This window comes from Podarcis melisellensis, assembly GCF_964234715.1.
Source record: "Podarcis melisellensis genome assembly, chromosome: 4".
Classification (NCBI taxonomy): Eukaryota; Metazoa; Chordata; class Lepidosauria; order Squamata; family Lacertidae; genus Podarcis; species Podarcis melisellensis.
The window spans coordinates 53384027-53406792 of record NC_138531.1 but is presented as its reverse complement, the minus strand read 5'-3'; the positions used below and the strand labels follow the sequence as shown (position 1 = coordinate 53406792).

The 22766-nt window shown below is 47.7% G+C and overlaps 1 protein-coding gene across 1 annotated transcript; it reads left to right on the top strand.

Moving 5' to 3' along the window:
• Positions 1-837: 837 nt before the first annotated feature.
• On the top strand, positions 838-4984 carry OLIG2 (oligodendrocyte transcription factor 2). The gene is made up of 2 exons (XM_081909042.1): positions 838-957; positions 2636-4984. Exons 1-2 carry the CDS (start codon positions 872-874, stop codon positions 3597-3599), a joined length of 1050 nt encoding a protein of 349 aa, XP_081765168.1. The 5' UTR covers positions 838-871; the 3' UTR covers positions 3600-4984.
• Positions 4985-22766: the final 17782 nt, after the last annotated feature.

The window sequence follows — 22766 nt, the reverse complement described above, 5'->3', positions numbered from 1 at the left end:
GTGCCTTTTCCTACTATTTATGTCAACATATTTAAATAGGGGGAGATATTTTTAAAGTAGCTTAGGCGTTTGATTTGTTCTGGGTTTGTTTGTTTTTGTTGTTGCCGTCTGGGCTTTAAAACCACACGTTTGACAAGAGAAAACGCTCTCTAGCCTACTTCCTTGAGCAAGCTCTCCTCACCTCCTGGAAGAAGGAGGCGATGCGGAGGGGAGCGGAGCAGGGTCCTGGGCGCATCTTTCCAGTTGCGCTCTACGGAAAAGGCAATCCAAGCGCCTTGGAAGAGAGAGAGAGAGATCTGGGTCCCGGGAGCAAAGGGAGTTTGCCTGGGCTGAAGATAAGTGGCTCAGTAAGTGCGGGACGGTGTCGCATTGTGACCCGTGAGTGTTTACATTGCAAGGGAGGGCGGAGAGAGAAGAGACTGAAATGCCCAAGTGTTTGTGAAACCCTATTAAAACTCTCCAGCCAGGGCGGCCAAGTGGAGTGGCTGGCCCCGGGTGAGTTGGGGGGCACCGCTCACCAAATGTTATTGTTGTACCGGGTCCGAGGCTTGTTTGCTCGATTCCTCCCCACTTTCTCCCCACCAGCTGTTGCGAGCGCTGTCATTGTGGCATTTCAGGCGAGAGGTGACAAAGCTCTCCCTCTGTCTCTGGGTCTCGATCTCTCTCGCCATTGGCCCGCAGAGCGAGGAGGGGCGTGCGCTCGCAGCCCGTTTCATTGAGCGGAATTCGCGGGCGTGACATCACTTTGCTGCCCCCCCCCTCCGGCAGCGCCTCGCTCATTGGTGCAGCCGCCTGTCCCGGACAATAACATTGTTCTGGCCCAGCTCGGCTGCGCAAGGTGGCTATAAAAACAGCAGTCAGGCGCGCAAAGATGCTTCTGTATTCATTGCGCTCTGGGACAGCCACCAGCGTTGCTGGAGAGGATCCGGCCGCTCAGAGAGATCCCCCCTGCGAACTGTAAGTGCTCCTCCCTTTCCATCGCGGGGCAGACTCGCCGACAGGGTCGCTTCGGGAGCGTAAATCCCCTAAAACACAAACCAGGTGCGCTTCGGAGGGTGGAGGCGAGCGAGTACACGCGCAACCTTCTTCCAGCGCCCATAAAGAAGCGCCTGCTTCTTTGATCGGTTCTTCTCTCCTTCCCTCGACGCGCTGGGCCTGAGCCAGGCGCATTTGCTTAGAAGGAAGTTCGTCTGATGGAACTTTCTCCCGAGTAAACGCCCACTGGTCACTTTTGGGAACAGCGGGAGGCTGGCTGTGATTCCAGGTTAAGGGGAAATAGATGCGGGTGGCTCTTACATTGCCAAGGAAATATTTAAACTCTGGAGAAGATCACATTGTCCACCTTTAAAGAGGACAAGCGAATTTTCTTTGAAGCTGCCCGGAGTTCAGCATCGCGGAGCTTTTCCTCTTCCTCTTCTACTTCTTCGTCTTAAGAGGGACTTTGGAAACAAGCAACACGCGATAAACTTTGGGCTGGTGTCTCGGTGGCCGTTCAGGCATCTGCCAGTTGCAGGGAAACAGCCGAATAGCGGTGTTGTTGTTTTAAATGGTATTGCCTGTGATGTTCGAAGTTGGAAGCTTGGGCGGGAGCTTCCGTCTTGGAAGAACGGGGAGTGCAATCTAGATGAGAGATGCGAACAGTACTGCTTAGGTAGAAAGGGCCGCATCCAAAGACCTGCCCTTTCTGGTTTGGATAGTTTTGGTAAACTGCTCTGAATTGAAAAGTGTGTGTGTGTGTGTGTGTGTGTGTGTGAGAGAGAGAGAGAGAGAGAGAGAGAGAGAGAGAGAGAGAGAGAGAGAGAGAGAGAATCCTTTTGGCTCTAGTTTATGTTGCTTGGCAGGTGTGGGAAGTGAGAAACGACATAGTGGCCAGGGGTGCTTTGAGTTTTGGAACAGGAGGTTGCAGCTCGATCAGCAAAGCGGATAACCCAAGACGCAGTTTCTCAGAATCCAACAAATGGATTTTGGCACAATATGTTCCCCCTTAGGGCACCTTTGCTCCCACAATGCGTTTTAACCAAACTTTTTTGAATGCACAATCTGGGCGTTTAATGAGTGCTAGAAACCTGAGAGAGGTTATTTCAATGGTGGTTTATCTGCGAATAGTCTAATTCAGAGTGACCGGGAGTAGAATATAAGAACAGGTTTTCCTGGGAATTTATTGATCCGGGATAAACTGTGATTTGTAGGTATGTCATCATAATTGGCCATAATCCAGCAAAGGAAGCAGACAAATTTACGACTAAGCCCCATTGAGATCGATGGGAATTAACGTTCCGTTGCTTCCCATGCAAATCAATTCCGACTAACTTTTGCTGAATTGCGCCCGTGCCGGGGTTTAAGTCCCACTGAACTCGAGGGGAGGCACATCTTAAAACACCTTTACCCGGAGGTGAGTCCCGCGGAGCTGCCTTTGGAGGGAGCGTGTTTTAAGACGGCAGCGAGCGATTTCGGAGCTGCCTCTTTCCAGCCGGATCCTGTGCACATTGGCTGGGAGGTCGACCTCTCCAGTTTCCAGTCACGGCGCACAGGACCGGAGCTTGGCAAGGCATTCCCTCGATTTCTGGGGCACCTCGGGCTGACCTGACCCTGACTGACGCCCAGCGCCTCTGTCCTCTTGCCCCCCCCCCTGCAGGACCAGCATGGACTCGGACGCGAGCTTGGTGTCCAGCCGCCCTTCGTCGCCGGAGCCCGATGAGCTCTTCGTGTCGTCCAGGAGCAAGAGCGGCGGCGGCGGCGGCTTCTCGGCGGGCGGCGCCGTGTCCAGCTCGACGCCCAGCGACTCTCCAGCGGAGCTGAGCGCGGAGCTACGCAGTGCCATGAGCGCGGCCGGGGTGGTGATGGTAGACAAGCTGGCCTTCAAGTCTCCCTCCTCCTCCTCTTCCTCGTCGTCGTCGTCCTCTTCGTCGGCGTCCAAGAAGGACAAGAAGCAAATGACGGAGCCCGAGCTGCAGCAGTTGCGCCTGAAGATCAACAGCCGCGAGCGCAAGCGGATGCACGACCTGAACATCGCCATGGACGGCCTGCGGGAGGTGATGCCCTACGCGCACGGCCCGTCGGTGCGCAAGCTCTCCAAGATCGCCACCCTTCTGCTGGCGCGCAACTACATCCTCATGCTCACCAACTCCCTCGAGGAGATGAAGAGGCTCCTCAGCGAGATCTACGGCGGCCACCACGCCGCCGGCTTCCACCCCGCCGCCGCAGCCGCCGCCGCCGCCGCCGCCTGTCCGGGCGGCATGGTGGGCCATTCCGCGCCTCTGCCGGGGCACCCGGCTTCGCACGCCGTGCACCACCCGATCCTGCCCCCCGCCGCTGTCTCCAGCGCCTCCCTGCCCGGTTCCGCGGGCTTGTCGGCTGTCAGCTCCATCCGGCCCAGCCACGGCCTCCTCAAGTCGCCGTCCAGCGCCGCCGCCGCGGCCGCTGCTGCCGCTGCTGCAGCGGCGGCGGCGGCGGCTTCGGGCCCGCTGGGCAGCAGCTTCCAGCACTGGGGAGGGATGCCGTGTCCCTGCAGCATGTGCCAGGTGCCCGCCCCGTCGCACCACCACGTCTCCAGCATGAACACGGCCAGCCTGCCCAGATTAACCAGCGACGCCAAATGAAGAGGCCTCGACGGGACGGGAGAGAGGGAAGGTGGGTGGGATGGAGAGGGGCCGAAGGCGCACAGAAAGGGACCCCAAGGACAAAAAAAGAGAGGGTTGTCCTGGACTCCACAAACTGAAGCTCTCCCTTCCAGGACGTACAAAACTTGACCCCCCACTCTTTATTGCTTCACAACAACTCTCCCCGGCCGCTCCCCCAACTAGGACTCCGTTACTTACTTGGAGAGGGAATAGAACTCAAGACCCCGGACGCTAAAGCCCCTTTGCCTTCTCCGCCGAACTGCTGCAGAAAGCTGGCCCGGGCGGGACAGGATTCCTCTTGAACTCCATCGCTTGGCTTCACTCTGATCTCAGTCCCTGTTGTGCGTAAACTCACCGCGCATTGCTTTCGGAACCTTGTATGTTTTTCTTTAAAAACGGTAGAAGGTGCAAGTAAGTTTAGGCACTCGCCTTCAAATCAGAGGAACCCAAACTGCCTTAGCAGCCTAGCACCTCTCTCTCTCTCTCTCTCTGGGTGGGGGGAATATTCAGTCCTGCACACTTTATAACTGGACGTCCAGTCCTTTAGAAATCCGTGGGGTTCACTTCCCAGGAAATGTGTCACAGAGGATTTTAATTCCACCTGAAACTGAGCAGATTTGCTTACAAGTAGACTCCGCTGCTGGTTTAAGTTTCAGGTAGCAGCAACTGAATCCTGAACCCGCTAGGCTGAAGGGGCCACTGAGACTTGTGAGTTGTGGTTCCAAAGAGGGGACACGATCCAACCAGAGTCAGGCAGCTTGGAGAGCCAACGAAGGATCTTGTGGCACCTTCGAGGCATTGATTTTGGCATCAGCTCTGGCGGGCTAAAGACTGCGTCATCAGGTGCGTGGCTTGCTACAAGGCTCTTGGTCGGTTTCGCTGCGCTGCCGCCCCTCTGGAAAGTGTGACTTTCCGTGTGTCTCTAAATCTGATCCTACATGCATGTAAGTAAGTCCGGCGAAATGCAACAGGGCTTACTACCAAGGTCCTTGAGCGTGAAGAATTGCAACAGAAATGTTGACTGGATCGTGCCCAAGCTGGTTAGGATCGCTAAAATGCCGAGCGGGATCACTTGGGGCCTGCGTCATTAGAGCGGCCAAGCTAAGGGGGAAAGTTACGCATTTTGCTGCTGGGGAGTCAGATTTGTATATACGCTGCCAGATCTGGTGCAAATGGTTCCCTCTGACGCTTTCTGATTGTGAGGGCTTGTTCTGTAAAACCTTTAAGGGTGGGGTGCGTGTTAAGGGCCTTTTCTTCTTTCAGGGCGCGTGGCCATAAGGCTTTCTTGATCAAACTTAACTGGTTTTTCGAAAGCGCCCCACAGACGAGATCCCCGCACTGTTTGGGGCTGCAGTATTGAGACACTCTCCCACCCCCCCGCTTGTTTCTGAATAACCTATTGTCTTCTTCTTTTCTTAGCGCTGTCACCTTCAAGAGATTTTTTATCACCTGTTTATTTTTTTATATATATTATCTATATAAAATAAAGAAATGGAAAAAAGTTGCTAAATAATATTTATTGTTTGGTTGCAAAAAAAAGTGATCCACTGTTGACATTTTTAAATAATAATAAAAGAAATAAAAGAAAGAGAAAACACGACCGTTTTGCATTTATTTCCTTTGTGAGATGTTCTCCAGACAGGATAATGAAGCCAGAAGCCATTCGGTGGGAATGAGACTCAGCTGAGGAATCGCCATCATCCCGGGATGAAGGCCAGGCAGCACCTTGGCGATGAAGCGGAAGACCCCTCGCTTTTCTCCGAGCACATATTCTGAAAAACTAACTCCCCCCCCCCTTCACTTAAATAGGAACTTTATTCTGAGTACAAAATGTCTTGGCTCGAGCTTCAAGTGCTCATATTATGGACACTCAATGGGCTTAGGATCGGGGCCACATTATTAAAAGACCAACAGCTTCCGGCCCTCTCCTAGGCATGCCTACTGGGAAGGAAGCCCGACGGTGCAGCTTTACTTTCCAGTAACTGTGCCTTGGATTGCGGCTCCAAACTATCATTCCGGGTGCGCGCTTGACTTTGCAACAAACTCTTTCTGTATGCAGCCCAAGCCTTTGCACGTCCGTACGAAAGAGAAGCTGTAATCCTACCTACACTTCACTAGGAGTAAATCCCGTTGAAATAGAAGGCATGGATAGGATTGCGCCTTTTCCTCACACATAGTACTCCAACCTTAAGGCTTGGGGAGTTCCGAATCAGCTGTATATCTTAAGGGCCAGACTTGTTTCTAAGGGGCGAAATTGCCACCTAGGAAGAATAGAAATAAGGGCAGGTGTCCAGTCTTTTTAAAGAGGGAGGAAGTCAAAGGCGCTCAATCTCAATTGTGATCTTACGCCTTGCGTATCCAGTGGGCTGTGCTGGGCAAAGAGGCTCTTAGTCGTTTTAGGACATTTCAGCCCTAGATGCAGTGATGGGAGATGGGTGGGATGGAATCTTCACCACCACCACCACCATCATGGTGCACCAACACCAGAGGTGGGGAACTTGCGGTTCCCCAGATGTTGTTCAACTCCCAACATCCCCAGCCTGCATGGCCCATGGTCAAGGTCTCAGCGATGGTGTAGGTTGTAGTACAGCAACATCTGGAGCCACAGGTCCCCCGGGCCGGCCCCGGGAGGAGCTAATGCAGGCGATCTCGAAGTTCTTGGAATCAGCGGTCCCAAACGCACCCTCTCGGACCACACCATCTGTAGCCTTATGACTACAGGAGTCCTTTCTGACCGAGCTCAGATGGAGAGAGCATTCCGGGCCGAATCACGGAAGCTCCATTGGATTTGCTTCCAAGGAGCTGTGTCTAGGATTGCGTGCTCCGAAGCAACTGCGTGGAAACCTCCAGCCCTGCGGCAAGGAGCATTCCATTGGAATCCGGGGGAGTTGACTTCCAAGTGACACGTGCAGCCGTGGACAGTGGCTCTGTCAGCTTTTTGCTTTTCCATCCATCCATCCATCCACTCACCCACTTACTCTCTTGAGCCACCAGTCACAGACAGCTGCAAAATGATGGCGCAGATTATTCCTGCTGTTTTAGATTGAAGGGCCAGGGGGTCGCAAGGGACATGCTCAACCCAAGACTTCCTTTTCGGGACCTCAGTCCTTTTCCACACAAATCACTCCTGCGCGCACTCCCCAAGTCTTTTTTGTTTTTATATTTTCTTTCCCATTTCTGCAACTTTATTTGAGAGGGGAGGACGCTTTTCGCTAAATAACCGGGAGTCCAAGTACTTTTGCAGATCTATCCACTACAAATTACCAGTTAGTTGATCGCGGTCCATCTTCTACCCAGCCCAGGACCGGATTCGAAGCACAGGACTCGAAACTGCAAAGGGCGGGAGGAGGCGGGGGAATTGCAATCCTAGGAACGTGAAAACCGGCTTCTTGCGATGCCGTCCACGAATGAGACAGGACTTTAATCTAAGAATACTTCTATTTCTGAAAGGCATCCTGGCATATTATACATTCTGAAAATAACTATTTTTCATCTGACTAGAAGTTCGAAACTGCTCTTCTCTCCTCAAAAGTGGCGCACTGTAGCCATCATCTTGGTCCTTCGGTTCACCGCCCACTTCCTTCAAGTTTCTAGGCCTCATTATTTTTCTTTTTTTTACAATTAAATCACTCTCTAAACATTTTAGCGACGGGAGGGAACTATCCCTCAAATGCTGAGAGGGAACCCAACCCCTTCAAGTAATTTTCCAAAGCAAAGGTTTTAAACAATCTTGGTTAGATTCACACAACGATTTAATAGCTTCTAAATCATTAGAAGACGTGGAAGTAAGTTTACGTTGCAGACATTTAAAATTAAATCTTTGTTGAAGCACCTAAACAGGCCCTAAGCATCTCTGAGCATGTGCCAGTGTTGCTACTCAAACGCTGCCTATCTGGGATGAGTTCGCCAGGTCCCAGAGAGGGTGTGATTTCCAGGTAGGCTTAAGTTTCTGCACCGGCCATTAAAAAAACAAACTCTGCCTCTCAGGTTTCCATGTGTTGAGGCTCTGAGTTCTAATCCCGGGGGTTTGACTAATAGGAAACGCCTCCTTCAATCTGCTCCGCAGGAGGACTCATTAACAGATTTAGCGCTGGAGGAGAGCCGAGGTTCGAGGCTCAGGTCACAGAAGACAGCTGCCGAGTTCCCACCGGCTCGGATTGGTGTAGGGAGATCTAGATCTAAAACATTTTCTCTTTCAGCTGGCTGAAGAAGGGCGACGCCAAAACAGTTCATACCGTCAAAAGCAGGCAGCGATCTTTGAAATGGCACCCGAGAAAAACGCGTTTCCTAGAATCTGATTTCCGCGAGACGGTCTGCACAGTGCTGGGGGAAGCAGCTGGACCAGGCTGCCTAATAACTGGACGTTGCTGTCTCCTTAGGGGACGAGCAGATCGCACTTCTCCATTGCTTTCCATACGTATAAATTAAAATTATTTGTAAAGGCAGCTAATCAGAACCTTTTCGAAACAAATTACTGCTGTTGAGATTAATCCAAGGTACTAATAAATCGAAGGCCAAGGCCAAATTCTTTTGTTTGGCGAGGCACACTCCACACTCCCTTAAACTGTAGAGAAAGCAGTTGCAAACAAGCCCAATGATCCCCCAAGTTCAGAACCCTTTCCTGGAAACTGGTCCTGCCTCTCAAATTATAGGGTTGCCAAGTTTCGTGGTGTCCTTTTCGGCTGTGCTCCCGCGCACCTGTTAGAACAACCTGGCTTGGAGAAAACCGGCAGGTGACGCTTTTCCGCACCAGAACCAAACTTACTTTATTTAGCAAAAAATTATATACCGCTTGCTTTCAAAACAAACCACTAAGGCAGCGGTTTACAAATTACCTGCTAAGCTGCTGCAGGGTGTCAGGTTGCTGTTGGAAATGCTCAGGTGCAGGGCAAGCATAATGATAAGAAGAATAAAGGATGATGACGATTGCTAACCCGAAGTTAGCATTGCCTGCTATAATGGGGCAAGATCCTGCCCTCCCCCCTTTGGCTAATAGGCCCAAACGGAGACAAAGGCCTGATCTAACCGTTTCCCCCTGACAATATTTATGCCGCTCGCTTTCCTTTCTGTTTTCAGTCTGATCGAGGCTCAGAGCTGAACGCGACAAACAAATTGGTTTCCTGACCTAAGTTAAAAACCTCACACACCGAAACTCAGCTTTCTGCTTACAAGAAATGCAGTGATGTGGCGGAGGCTTCACCGGTTGAACTCCTGCGGGCCGGGGCAGCTCCGTGTTCCTGTCCGTCTCTCCGCCTGCTCCGCTCTCCTCGCATCGCCATTTGACCAGGCAGTTCCAGAAGCGAGACCCCGGATCAGTTCCCCTTAAATGCATGAAATTTATGGAACAAATATAGGGGAACCGGACTGGATTATTCAATTGTTTGCACATAGGTTATTCCTCTTCTGTTTAATCTGTTTATAGCGCTTCTGTGGAGAGAAGCTGGCGCTTGCAAACGACTGAACTGGGCAGAACAGAAGAAGTAACAGAACTCCTGAGCATGTGCAGAGTACGGGCGATTTGCAGAAGGACTCTGTCCGGCCTCGGGCGCGTCTGAACCCGCCGGGATCATCCACCTGCAAAGAGGCGCTCAGCTTCGAGGACCAGGATGGCGCTTCGAGCTTGAAGGACTGGCCTGGGTTCCTGGTTTAAACGCCCCTCTCCTTCCAGCACCTGCTCCGATTCCAATCCGGTCCCTGGCACTGGCGCAGTTAGGTCTCCATAGGGCTCCATAGGACTGAATGGCCTTACAGGGCGGGGGAGGGGTTTGCTCTTTAGATGGATGTAATAAAAATAAAATAATAAAGATAAAATATGTGCTCTTCCAAGTGGGTGCGCTCTGCCCCCAAAGTCCGCCGCTGCTCCCTGGTGATGACAGGACTTCCTTACTGCACATCTCTCGGGGCGAGGATCCCTCAGGAAGGGCAGGAGGCGACTGGGGAGTTCTTAGGGTCTCCTAGGAGCGATCTGGGCGCTCCGAGTCGGCTCGCGGGCTTCCTTTACTTGGGCATTTATGTACTGTATTTGGTTATATTGCGTTTATATCCCACCTTTCCCTCCCACGGAGCTCAAAGTGGCTTACATGGTCCCCCCCCTCTCATTTCATCCCAGCAACCCTGTGAGGTAGGCCAGGCAGTGACTGGCTCAAGGTTGAGTCCGATGCTCTAACCACTAACAGCACCGCCAACTGGCCACTGCGAGGACAGCTGGCTGGACTTGGTGGGCCTTCGGCCTCTTCCGTTAGCGGCGACCTGGGAGATGCACAGCAGGGGTTTCTTTCCAGGTGGCTTGGAAGAAAGAGCCAAGGCAGGCAGGAGTTCCAGATGGGCGACATCGGGGGTCGGGGGCTGCCAGGCTTCCAGACCTCGTCTGGGTCTGGTCCCTCTGGTGGATCTCAGGATTTCCCATCGCTGCCTCTTCCTGGGAGACACATCCACCCCGTGCATTCAGAGCCCTCTTATACTACTGGAGCAGCCAGGGAGGTGTCTGGGAATTGCATTTTGGTAAGCGCGCTGGGAATTGTAGCTCAGTGAGATCAGCGCCCTTCAACTACAGTTCTCGGGATTCTTTGGGCGGACCCCGTGACTGTTAAAGAGGCATAAGGGTGCATTAAAGGTGGCCGTGGACATATTGAGAATAAGCAAGTCAGGGCGCAGCTGGAAACTGTACGGGTTTCGCTTTGTTAACCACCCAGGATCGGAAGTTAAAGGAGAAAGCCAGCATCGCCTTAGTTTGGCAGGATAGAAAGGGGAAGAAAAGGACCGAGAACTCTCCCGGCTTTGGAAACGGGGCTCCCATCCGGGCAAAGGATTGTGCCTTGAGCAGCTGCGGAGGAACCTTGGAAACTGACCTGTGCCCAGTCAGACCCGCAAATGCGGATCTTGCGGGGAAAGCAAGGGAAAAGGTGACAGCGCCCAGCCCATCCCTAACGAGGCGTCAGCTGTGGTTCCTAAATTGCAGGCGCCATAGGAGCCAACTCCCTTCGCCCCCTACAATAAAATATTTGAGGGAGCCCAGTCCATGCGTGCCTGCACTGCGTCTTGTGATTGATTATGCGGGGCGGAGCTTACCTGCCCCTCCCCCGTATTTTATTCAAGCTGGTGGCACCCCTGGCAGGTAGTTGAACTAGATGACCTTTGGGGGTCTCTTCCAAGTCTACAATGCTATGATTCTATGTAGTTTCCCTTAAGCCAGCCAGAGCAGAAAGCTGCTTGATGCCCTGGAAAGAGAGAAACTCTGCAGGTGATTTTGCGCGCCCGCTGCCCTGCTCCCTCCTGGCTCCTCTCTCTTGGCTCGAGAGCCATTGGGGTGAGGAGTAAGAAATGTCAAGCCACGCAGGGATTTCTTCGCCGATCTCATCAGCCGTGTGCTGTTTCCATATGTTCGCCTGCTGGCTCGACGTGATGAGCGCCCCAGAGGGACCTGCTTATTATATTTTCCGTAGGTCCTGCCTTTAAATCGGGTCGTATAACGTTGCAGAATTAGCAGGGGTAGGGTGTCGCCCGTATGCTTCCAATTGAGCCTAGTTAGTTTTATTTGACATCACTTCCTGCCCCTGCGCCACCCCATTTTTTTTGGGGGGGGGGCTGCAATCCGATGCAGTGTGTGCACTCTCTTCAGAAAAGTCCCGTTGGAGGGGGGGTGAGAGGGGAGCTACTTCTGAGCCAACATGTCTATAGGATGCCGTTGTTAACTCTTTGCACACTGATTAGCAGCTAATCCTGCTCCTTTGCGGGATTACTTGATGCTACAATATTAAATTCAGCATAGTAACTTACTTGGAGGTAAGTCTCACTGAATGCAAGATCCATCAGATTGCAAATGAAAGTCACCCAAGGGTGAGAGTAGGTTGATTTATTTGACTGAGTAATATCACTGCAAACCCAGTTTGCTTGCTTGCTTGCTTGCTTGCCAAAGGCTTCCAAATGGGCCTGTTTGGAAATGGGACTTAGGAGGAGATGGGCCTTTGGCATCTAACCTGGCTCTTCTTAAATCAACCATTTCACAAAAAAATTAGTGGCAGGTAGATAAAAGAGCAATCCTAGGTTGGAAGGTGGCTCAGTCACTGGCATAGGACAGTGTAGCAAGCTAGGGAAGTGAGGGAGGATCTTTCCCTTCAGAAGGCCTGAGTATCTGGAGTACAAATGAGATCTTGAAAGACTGGGGAACACGTGGCCTAGTCCAATGACCTGCTGTCAGGTAGTATTACTGTGAGAATGTTCAGGGAAGCAGGAGAGGATATATTATTTCATTATATCCTTCCCAACTTGTGTTAACAAGTTCTACAATTTAGCAGAGTAACATTCCCCTTTTAAACTTACACAGCAGATAACGTCTTTGCCAGGCTTGTTTAAGCCTCTAAAATAAGTTTCCTGGAAATTCCCCTTTTTTCCCTCTGAAAAAAGAATAGACACAACATAGTCTTGTATAAATGCATAAAAGAGTTTACTCACATTCTGTTCACAGATGGATCCCAGAAGGCAGACTTAGGTTACAAAATATATACACGTGGAATCTATCCCATAAGGAGATAGTTTCCTTGTCCTCTCTTGGCTGGAAGAGCATCTCAGGCTAAGGAGATGTTGCTTCTTCGAGGAATGGAGTCAGAGTGAGAGATGGCTGCCTCCCCTGTCCTATTTTGTTACCTGTACAGGTGAGGTCACGCCCACCTCTGGTCACACATAGAGTAAGTTTGTCCCAGCCCAGGAGGAAAAGGAAGTTCCCACTGGCTGGTCCAGACACCCCCTTTTTATGTCCACTCTAGGAATGTTGTATTTGACTGCTCTGTGTCCCCCCCCCCCAATTAGCCCTTAGGTGAAGATCTGGGTTCAGTGGCGTAGCATGGGGGGTGCAGGGTGGGCTGGCCGCACCAGACGCGACATCTGGGAGTTAGGGTTAGGGGGCGCAACTCCACGGGTTAGGGGGCGCAAATTACTTGCCTTGCCCCGGGTGCTGACAACCCACGCTACGCCACTGTCTGGGTTGAGGAAAGGTGGGCAAGTCACAACAAACTGAAGGTGTCCATCGGGCAAGAACAACTGAATGCACCTTCTGTTCCACATGGCTTAAGTAGCTAAGCCACTCTGAAAGAACGCAGACAGTCTACCAGCTTCATGAAGCACTTCCTGCCACTCAAAACTCTTTCTTTCTTTCTTTCTTTCTTTCTTTCTTTCTTTCTTTCTTTCTTTCTTTCTTTCTTTCTTTCTTTCTTTCTTTCTCTCTCTCTCTCTCTCTCTCTCTCTCTCTCTCTCTCAGACACTAGCCACTTCAACTCAACCCTTCATCTTCCAAATTTTTATTTGATTCTTGTGAGTAGGATTGTGCATGAATGATTTTTACAACCTTTTTAAAAATAAAAAAAATCTGGTCAAGGCAAACCCAAAAGTATTTTTGGCAACTTGCATAAAGTATGAAAAACAAACCCAATGGCATCTGTGCCTTTTGCAGCTGCATAAGGCGGGAATGGAAATTTTCTCCAGCATGAGGATTCAGTGACAGGCAGATTTCCCCATCTCAGCACCTGCAGGTTGGGGGTGGGGAGAGAGAGAGACCCTCACCTGTTCAGTCTCTGCATATCATTTTGTTTAAACGGTATAGGGAAGGGCTACAATGTTTACTGTGCAATCCACTGTATCTGTCACAGTGGCGTAGCGTGGGGGTGCAGGGGGGGCCGGCCACACCGGGTGCAACATCTGGGGGTTAGGGTTAGGGGGTGCAAATTACTTGCCTTGCCTCGGGTGCTGACAACCCACGCTACGCCACTGTCTGCTCAGAGGTAAATCCCATTGAATTCTGTGGGACTTACATGCCAGTCATTACAGGATTGCAGTCTCAAGTCAATTACTGTAATGGCTTTAGGTTAAAAAAGTCTGCTCTTTAAAAAGGAACCCCAGACAAATGGGACAACATTAAACAACAATGTTATTTAAAATATAAATGCTTATCAAAACTGCATATGGTGGTCACTATCTTAAAATCTTATGCTTTCTGTGACATGCACGCATAGTTCAAAAGGAAAATATTTTTCTTTACAACTATTTATGTGTATGCAAAGTTATTCAGATTTAATCAATGAATGGATAAAATCATGCAGTTAATTGACTGAGATCTCTTTTAATTGGGGATGAGCCCCAAGGTGGTTTTCCTAACAGCTGCACAGAAAAGTCAGAAATAACGTCAGGCTCAGCAAACAAAAACTATAGCCTTCCCTGCACTCTTGGTAGCACGTGATGTGAAACTTATAAGGCAAACAACAAAGCGTCAAGAAGCAGATGGGCGGAGGGATTAGCTCTCATGCTGATAGCCTTCCACCCGAAGTGGAATAGAAAATCTTGTCGCCTCAGCTGAGATGTGTGCCTCAAGTCTTCTGAGCCGCTCTACAGGATAAGAGAAAGGGATGTCATGCAAAGAAGGGTGGAAAACTGATCTGCTTAGCCAAGCAGGAAGGAAAAGATTTAGCAGCATTAAACCTCCTGTTTGCACTCAGGGAGTGCCTTCCTCTCCAAATAAATTGAAATGAATTAGCATGGTTCAGAGAAACTACACCAGTCTCTAAGTTTGTTGCCTTTTTAAGTTATTGGTTTTATTGCTGCTGAAGCGGAAACATGTTGTTGTTGTTGTTTAGTTGTTTAGTCATGTCCGACTCTTCGTGACCCCATGGACCAGAGCACGCCAGGCACTCCTGTCTTCCACTGCCTCCCACAGTTTGGTCAAACTCATGCTGGTAGCTTCGAGAACACTGTCCAACCATCTCGTCCTCTGTCGTCCCCTTCTCCCTGTGCCCTCCATCTTTCCCAACATCAGGGTCTTTTCCAGGGAGTCTTCTCTTCTCATGAGGTGGCCAAAGTATTGGAGCCTCAGCTTCAGGAACTGTCCTTCCAGCTTCATGATCTGTCCTTCCAGTGGAAACATAACTTGCAGGAATTAGGCATGCAAACAGGGCGACCTGTTTCAAAAGATGAGGGGGCTACTGCACATTTAATAGTTGTGCAGCAGAAGGTATATCAGTGAGGGTAAAGGTAAAAGGACCCCTGACCATTAGGTCCAGTCGTGGATGACTTTGGGGTTGCGGTGCTCATCTCGCTTTATTGGCCGAGGGAGCCGGCATACAGCTTCCGGGTCATGTGGCCAGCATGACTAAGCCACTTCTGGCAAACCAGAGCAGCGTACGGAAATGCCATTTACCTTCCCGCCAGAGTGGTACCTATTTATCTACTTGCACTTTGACGTGCTTTCGAACTGCTAGGTTGGCAGGAGCAGGGACTGAGCAAGGGGGGCTGACCCCATCGTGGGGATTCAAACCGTCGACCTTCTGATCAGCAAGTCCTAGGCTCTGTGGTTTAACTCACAGCGCCATCCACATCCAGTGAGGGTAGCTTCCTGCTAAAAGCACAGGAGCCCTGCCTTCATTCATCTGCCCAGTCAAGATGTGAAGCTTTTCCCACCACCTTTTTCTCCAGGCTGCAATCCCATGCACTTGGGAGTCCACCCCATAATATAGTGGGACTTATTTCTGAGTAGACATCTATAGGATTTTGCTGCAGCACTGCAGCCACTTAACTATCGGTGAAAACCTGAGGTCAGGTGAAAATTTCTAGGCACTGGATCCACACGAAAAGCTTGTCCAGACTTCTACTTGTTCCCTGCCTAGAAAGCATGGGGCAGAGCTGTTGTCTACTTGTCCTGAGGTTTCTAACCATGGGCAGACTTTTGTTTGCCTCACCACTTTCCCTGGGAAAACTTGATGATGTTTTTTCCAATTCAGCAGTAAAGATTGGGTTTTCCCCGGGGGAAGAAGCAGCGGGACAAGTGGAAGTCTGGTTGAGCCCTAAGGGCTCATGCCCACTTCCATTTGCCCCCCTACTTTCTCCTGGGAAAACTCAGGGCTCAGCACTGAATCACAACAAATGGCAATCTGTTTCATCGGATTGCCATTTGTTTCAATTTAGTGCTAAAGAGTGAATTTTCCAGGGGGAGGTGATGGGGCAGAGGCAAAACTGCTTGGACCCTTGCCCAGAAAGTATGGGACAAGTGGAAGACTGCTCAGACTGTGCTTTCTAGGCACGGGACAAGTGTGGACAAACCTTAAGCTTCTCATGTGGGATTAATGTTAGTCATGGTAACTAGCTTGTCCCATTCATTTCAATGGGACTAAAGCTTGACTGGCTTAACCCAGAACCCTAAGCTTGTTTTCTTAAGCTTCTGTGAAAGAATCAACACAGTCCTTCCTGAAACTGTGTGATGAATCCATTCATGCCGTGACCCTCCTGTTCCTGATGAGGAGACTTACAGCTCACTCCTACAAGCGTCTACACAGAATTAAATCCCACTAATTTTAAAAGAACTTAATCTCAGGCAATATTGGTGTGATATTGCACCTTAGTTATGGTGACCAGTTACAATAGAGGACAGGACTCCTCTGCCTGAAATCTCTTACTCTACACAACTATTAAAGGTGGAAAAGCCTTGTCTTGTTTTGCACCATCCTGGACTGGGCATCAATAGGTTTGGAACAGCAGTCATGATTTTGGACTTTCAGGTCTTCTTTTAAAAATGGTTCAAGCCATATTACACGAAAACTTTCAACAGCCTTGTTCATGACTCTGTTGGATCAAAGCACTTAAATGGAAGGTGACTGGATCTCACCCTGTCTTTGATTATTTACATTAGCTGTGTTATGGATCACTCAGGCTCTGCATATGTGACTATGACCCTGTAGAAGTACAACCATTGTTTGGCATGAATACTTTCATGGAGAAGGTGGTGGTTCTGTACTGTGTCTTTATTTATGTTTAATGGATGGGAAAAAAGAGCCAGCTTATGTGTTAACTCCGCTGCATGCAATGGGCACCGTATACCATTTAGACATAGCAGGATGTTAATGTGCTAATGCAACACAGTCTGCAACAGATGGTTGCAAGAATACTGCCAGCTCTGATGGGCTCAGGGAGTGTTGCTGCAGAGTTTCTAGTTTCAGTAGAGTCAATAAAACCTTTTTGCCTTCAAGCAATGGGAAATTGGGCTGCCCTGAGGGAGGCCTAAGAGAATCCACTCATACGGACATCTGCATGGCTCACTGCTGATTATGGGAGGACAGTTTCTGTAAGGCAGGAATAATGGCCTAACTACTCTTTGCTGGGTAGGCTGGTTCAAAAAGGAAGGCACTGTTTTAAGAGAATTTACTACTCTGCCTTTAACAGACAGATGTGTTGACTTTTGCAAGATATGCCATGGATCTCAATCCCTGATGAATTTCACTTGTCTTCCTGCTGAGCAGCCACCTGTGAAAGGCACAGAAATAGGCCAGACTATTTTTGTCTTTCAAGTCATTGCCAACCTTAGTGATCCCGCTTGGCAAAGTAAGATTAAAAGCACCTCGTGTGGCATCTCTGTGGGAATGTTCAGGGAGGCAGGAGAGGATATATTGTTTAATAACATCCTTCCCAACTTGTGTTAGCAAGTTCTATAACTTAGCAGAATAACTTTCCCTTTTAAACTTACACAGCGGATAAGTTGTTGCCAGGCTTGCTTAAGCCTTTAAAATATGTTTCCTGGTAATTCCCCTTTATTCCCTCCTAAAAAGAATAGACACGACACAGTCTTGTGTAAAAGGTATAAAATAGTTTACTCACACATTCTGTTCACAGATGGATCCCAGAAGGCAGACTTAAGTTACAAAATATATAAACTTGGAATCTATCCCATAAGGAGATAGTTCCTTTGTTCTCGCATCTCAGGCTAAGGAGATGTTGCTTCTTCGAGTAATGGAGTCAGAGAGAGAGATGGCTGCCTGTCCTGTGCTATTTTGTTACCTGCACAGGTAAGGTCACGCCCACCTCTGGTCACATGTAGGGAAAGTTTGTCCCAGCCCAGGAGGAAACAGGAAGTTTATCTACTGGGTGGACAAACATCCCTCTCGAGGAATGTTGTATTTGACTGCTCTGTGTTTCACATCCCACAATCTCTGCCTATGTAAAACATCAGTTGTCTGTAGGCTTTAGCTGGGTATTGTGGTGAGGATTATAACACACACACACCCCAATGTTTCAAACTGCTTCCAGACTTCTCAGCAGTTCAGCAGCTAGACAAAAGTATTATTATTATTATTATTAATTATTATTATTATTATTATCATTACTGTTATTAACATTTTAAAACTGCTTTTCACCCTAAAAGATCCCAGGACAGTACGCAAATAGCTCAGTAACATACATCACATAATAACATAAATACTAACATCTTAAAACAAAAAAATATTATCACTGAAATTATTGCAATCCCGCAGCAAACAAGACAGCCCTTAAACTCATTTGCCCCCAAAGTCCAAAGGTAGGTAATATGTCTTCACTTGATATTGAGAAGTTGCCAGCAAGGGGGACAGTTGTATTTCCAGGAGAAGGAAATCTCCCCAAGTGTAAGAGAGAAGACCCAATGGGCCACAGGCATCTGTGGGAGGGTCTCCACTGCCAGTCTTAAGGCCTGGACCAGCAGTAGTCAGAAATGGCAGACTCGCCTTCAAATTATTGAGTCCCAAGTTGTTTTTATGATCCATATGTTTGTTACATAAACAGTCCTCTAGCCTTAAGGATGATCTCCCCGCCCCCCAAAAAAGAAACTTTTCTTGAAGAGCTCTGTGTGTGTGTGTAGTACAGTATAGGTGAATGGACAGTTAGTAGCAGGTCTTATTTTGACCTTTCAAAAACAATAACTTTTTTCTTTCAATATCCATTAAGGATATTGGAGTCAGAATTGGTGCAAACAGATTGCTACATATTCCTTCCCTCCCTTCCTTCCTTCCTTCCTTCCTTCCTTCCTTCCTTCCTTCCTTCCTTCCTTCCTTTCTCAAAAAGTTCTCCTAAACTATAAATATTTTATAAAGCATATTAATAGGATAGGATATATCTTTGGATGGAAAACAGTTCTTTCCAAGGTTTGGATTCCATTTTGCCCCATGCCCTGATCCTAAATAACACACACACACACACACACACACACACCATAAATGCAAAATAAAGTTTCCCTCCCCCATCCCTATTCTTGAGTTTATCCATAGAAGTTTTGTTCTGCCATTTATCTTCACTTGTTGGAGATGTCTTGACACACTCTTGAGAATTAATTTCCCATCAGCTTTTTGCCACCTCTTCTTGAACTGGCAGGTCAGAACTTGCCATGTGCATTTGAAGGGGCGATTTGGATGGGCCACCCAGTCCCATTGTCCCTCCCCATGCATGTCCTGACACCAGCAGGGAGCCAGTAGAAAGTCCTCTAAGACAAGAGACTCCAGGACTCTGTGCCTAAGCAGACCTCAGCTTCCCAGCCACCATCAATCATTGTATTCCCCTGCCAAAACCAATACAATTGGATCAGGCCCAGTGCACAAGAGTGTTCCTTGAAAGTAAGAAGCGTGCCTTTTAGTTTAATATATTCCCTGGCTTGATCCTCTTGGAAGAGAAAGAAATCCATCAATGTCACCATACATTATCAGAGTGGAGATTGATCACAGTGTTGGATTGTCTGAGAGTTTTACAGATGCAAAAGCAATTGTGACATTCCTATTTTCAGTAAAAATGTACATCTTTAATTGGAAGCAATGTCAGCCCATGCCCTTTTTATTTGGTTACAAAGCTTTGCTCATATTCTACTCACTAATCTGGAGAACAGTAGGGCTGTCAACCCATTACAGCAATGTTTAGTCAATTACCTGTCTTGAATCTAACTGTTCATTGATTGATGAACCATTTAAAATAAATATTATAATGCCTCCCTGGCAAATGAAACTGCCTGAATCAAAGTGTGCCTTTAGATGTTCTACCAAAGTGGTCTTTTCAACATCAAACACAAAGCAAATCAGATTTTACTCAGTTGTTACGATCTGCATTTTAATGTGTCATTTCCAGGATTAATTATCCTCATACAGCAGTTGTATGCTCCCAACACATTGATATCAGTGAGCTTTTCTGTGCTCAGCTTCTGCTACACTACTGACTGAAAGCTTGTGGCTTAAAATATAAGACCATCAGTTTAGTTGTGTAAGGTTGTAGACGGGCAGAAACAGAGTAGAGGCGCTAGCAAATCTGTGTAACCCAAAATGAAGATCCTCCAGTTGCTATCTCTCCTAAAATATCTTTCAAGTAGAAATGGGAAGGGGAAACCTACTTCAATGTGGTGAGACATCTGTGGTCAATGCAGACTATGGGGAGCACTCATGTAGCCTGAGAGTGCGCCTTAGCACAGCGCCTTAGTCCAGTCTTATTGGACTCTAATTCCCATCAGCCCCCACCAGCGCATTCAATAGTCAGGTAGGATGGGAATTGGAATCCAACTATATCTGGAGGACCAAAGGTTTTCCCCACCCTCACACTAGTAATTCATATGACAACCTGGTGGGGAGAATATGGTCAGCGCAGTGGAGCAATTCATGCAGAGGGAGAAAGACATGGAAAATCTGTGTGCAACGTCATCCTTTTGTCTTTTCTGTCCATTCCCCCCTGCTTTAGCACTTTGTGCTAAAGTGTCACACTGGGGGAGAGGGACCTTTCTTGAAGACTTGTCCATTAGGTAAATAAGAAAAGCGCACATAACAGAAGAGTTCTAACAGGAAACCTCAAAAACTTCAATCCTAAAAAAAAGGTCAGGTCAACAACTTTGGTCAGTCCTTTGGTCAGCCTTTACGGTCCTTCACTTCATCAGATCTGGCCCTCTTTGAAAAAAGTTTGGACACCACTAATGCATTGTTTTTTGAACTGTATTCTGAGAAATTTAGGGTTCCTTGGATGCTTAGCAGGGATTCCTCAATGAGGTGATTACAAACAGTGGGCAACGTTTCCTGACGCCTTCACCATTAGTAATCTGCCCATGCAATGCGAAGCTAGAAAGAAGACGTGTGTGTGTGTGTGTGTGTGTGTGACTTGAGTACAGCGCACTGCAAAGACAAGGCCTATCAGGTGCAAAAACTGATGGGGGAACTACCTGAACACATTTGATGTAGTCTCTTGCTTTTTCTAATCTACTAGAAAGCAATATTAATTATACTAAACATAATAAGAGTGACATCATTTGTATTTATGTAATTTAGCGTTCAACGGACAGCTTTTCTTTGTACTGTGCTTCTGCTTGTTTTTGATGCTGTATATTTGATGTTAGCTGCCTTAGTCCCTTTTGGGAGGAACGGCTGGATATAAGAGATGCTGATCTCGTCTTTGTTCTCCACAGCTCCAGCCATTCAAGTGTACTTTACTGGTGCAACAATCAACCTTATTTTCTCTTTCCTCATACATGCAAACCCCATCTATACTCTAGAATCATATAAGGAGACTGTTCAATTAATACAGAAAACAAAACACGCTAGTTGTGTCACAAAAACAGTGTATGTGAAAGTATCTGGATACATAAATGTTTCCTTGTGTGACTCAAAACACACTAATTGACTTTTTGTTATTTCTAGGGTGCTTGACATCTACTGATTTTTTTTTACCTCTTTTTTAAACCCCCCCCCCCCCAATCCTTGCAATCAGTTTACAGTTTGTTAAAAACACATCACTGTCTTCCTTTGGGTACTGTGAAGCAAAAAGATATATAACTTTTGTGTTGGAGGTAAAGAGATCGGTGAAGTTTTGTGTCCATATGTTCCTCCCTCTCATTTCAGTTAAGCTTGCACTGTGTGACCGGGCAGTTTTAAAATAAAATCCATATGGTCTTCATTGCTGGCACTGATTCAACTCATTAGTTACTGTGCTAATATAGTGCCATCAAGATTCACAGCACTTTGTAAGCAAAAGATAGGTCTTTGCTTATCTTGCAAACAATCTATGATTATATTATTAAGGCTGCCGCCCTACACACAGTTATCTGGGAGGAGGTCCTGTGAAGTCAATAGGACTGAGTAGGCGGCCAGAGGATTGCACTCTAAGCCTGTTTTATTTTCTAAAATACTAAAGAAATAAGTAAATAGCTCTGCTCCTTAGCCCTTTTCATAAAAAGCAACACTTTAGGAAGAGCAATATGGAAGCAGAGTGCATCTTAATGGTTCTTTCGAATTTATAAATTAAAGCATTGGGAGAGTACATTGTTCACATCACAATGTCCAGAGACTGAGCCAGCCTTCATTTTTTCTTCTTCTTGTACTGTCAACGAAGAGAATGACGATGTCTTGTTCAAAACTGCCCTTGTTATAAGCTATCATTGTGCAACTTAATTGAATATGCTACATGACTGTGCAAGAGACATATGTCTATTCACTATGACAAACATCAAGAGGCTGCCACAAGCTTCAGCAATGCTGAAATAAAGGCAGAGCAAGTGTTCGTTCTCCCAAGGACCTGTGGCCCCAGGCAGCTTGAACAAAATCCGGCGGTATTCACCGATTAGTTACAGTTTATTAACAGCCCATACATTTCTCATCTGCTCACAAGGACTTGTTAGGAGTGTCACCTGCACTGCCAAAAATAAAAAATACACAACTGATGTCCGAACGTATTTTCCTCCACAGTTCTTTTAGTTTGATTCTGTCTAATAAGTGATGCCCACACACTGAAAAAAGTATAATATTTGGACCTTTTTGCTGCCTTAAAAAGAAATAAGTAATTTAATTTTTTTCATTTAGTTCATATAAATCTGCTGTTCATAACAGTGAAATAAAGAGACCTGAGGTTACAAAACAGCATCGCACAAACCCAGCACAATCTACAATGTACCAGCATCATGAATGCACAATAAAAATGTATTCTGGAGGGCAGCCCTTAGACTGTGACTTGCATCAGCTCCAGCCTGCCTGTCCATACTGTAGATATTTGATATGGACTGATATGCTTCTGTCTGCATGCAGATTGTTTAGGAGTTGAATAACTCAGAGCAATATTTCCCTTTTTGTATGCATCAAAATATATCTTCTTTTCTACATTGTCTCTCTGTGTGTGTGGGGGGGGGGGAGGGAGAGATTTGTATCCCAAATACTTGGATGAAGGGAGAAGTCTCTGCAGACTATAGACAACCCTTAGCCACCATCTGCTCCTCACTGAAGCAGGCAGGCATTTTCTCATAGTAACTCCAACAGAGAAAGCAGGTGCCAGGCATGACTGACAATCCCCACTTCACTCTGACACAGACTCTTGCCTTTTCCCCATCTTCAAAGAGCCACTCCTATGACAGAA

Bases quoted from the DNA above. Each gene is read 5' to 3' on its own strand.
- OLIG2 (XM_081909042.1), top strand. From the start codon at position 872: ATGCTTCTGTATTCATTGCGCTCTGGGACAGCCACCAGCGTTGCTGGA. The intron at 958-2,635 runs GTAAGTGCTCCT...CCCCCCCTGCAG, and splicing joins AGAGATCCCCCCTGCGAACT to GACCAGCATGGACTCGGACG.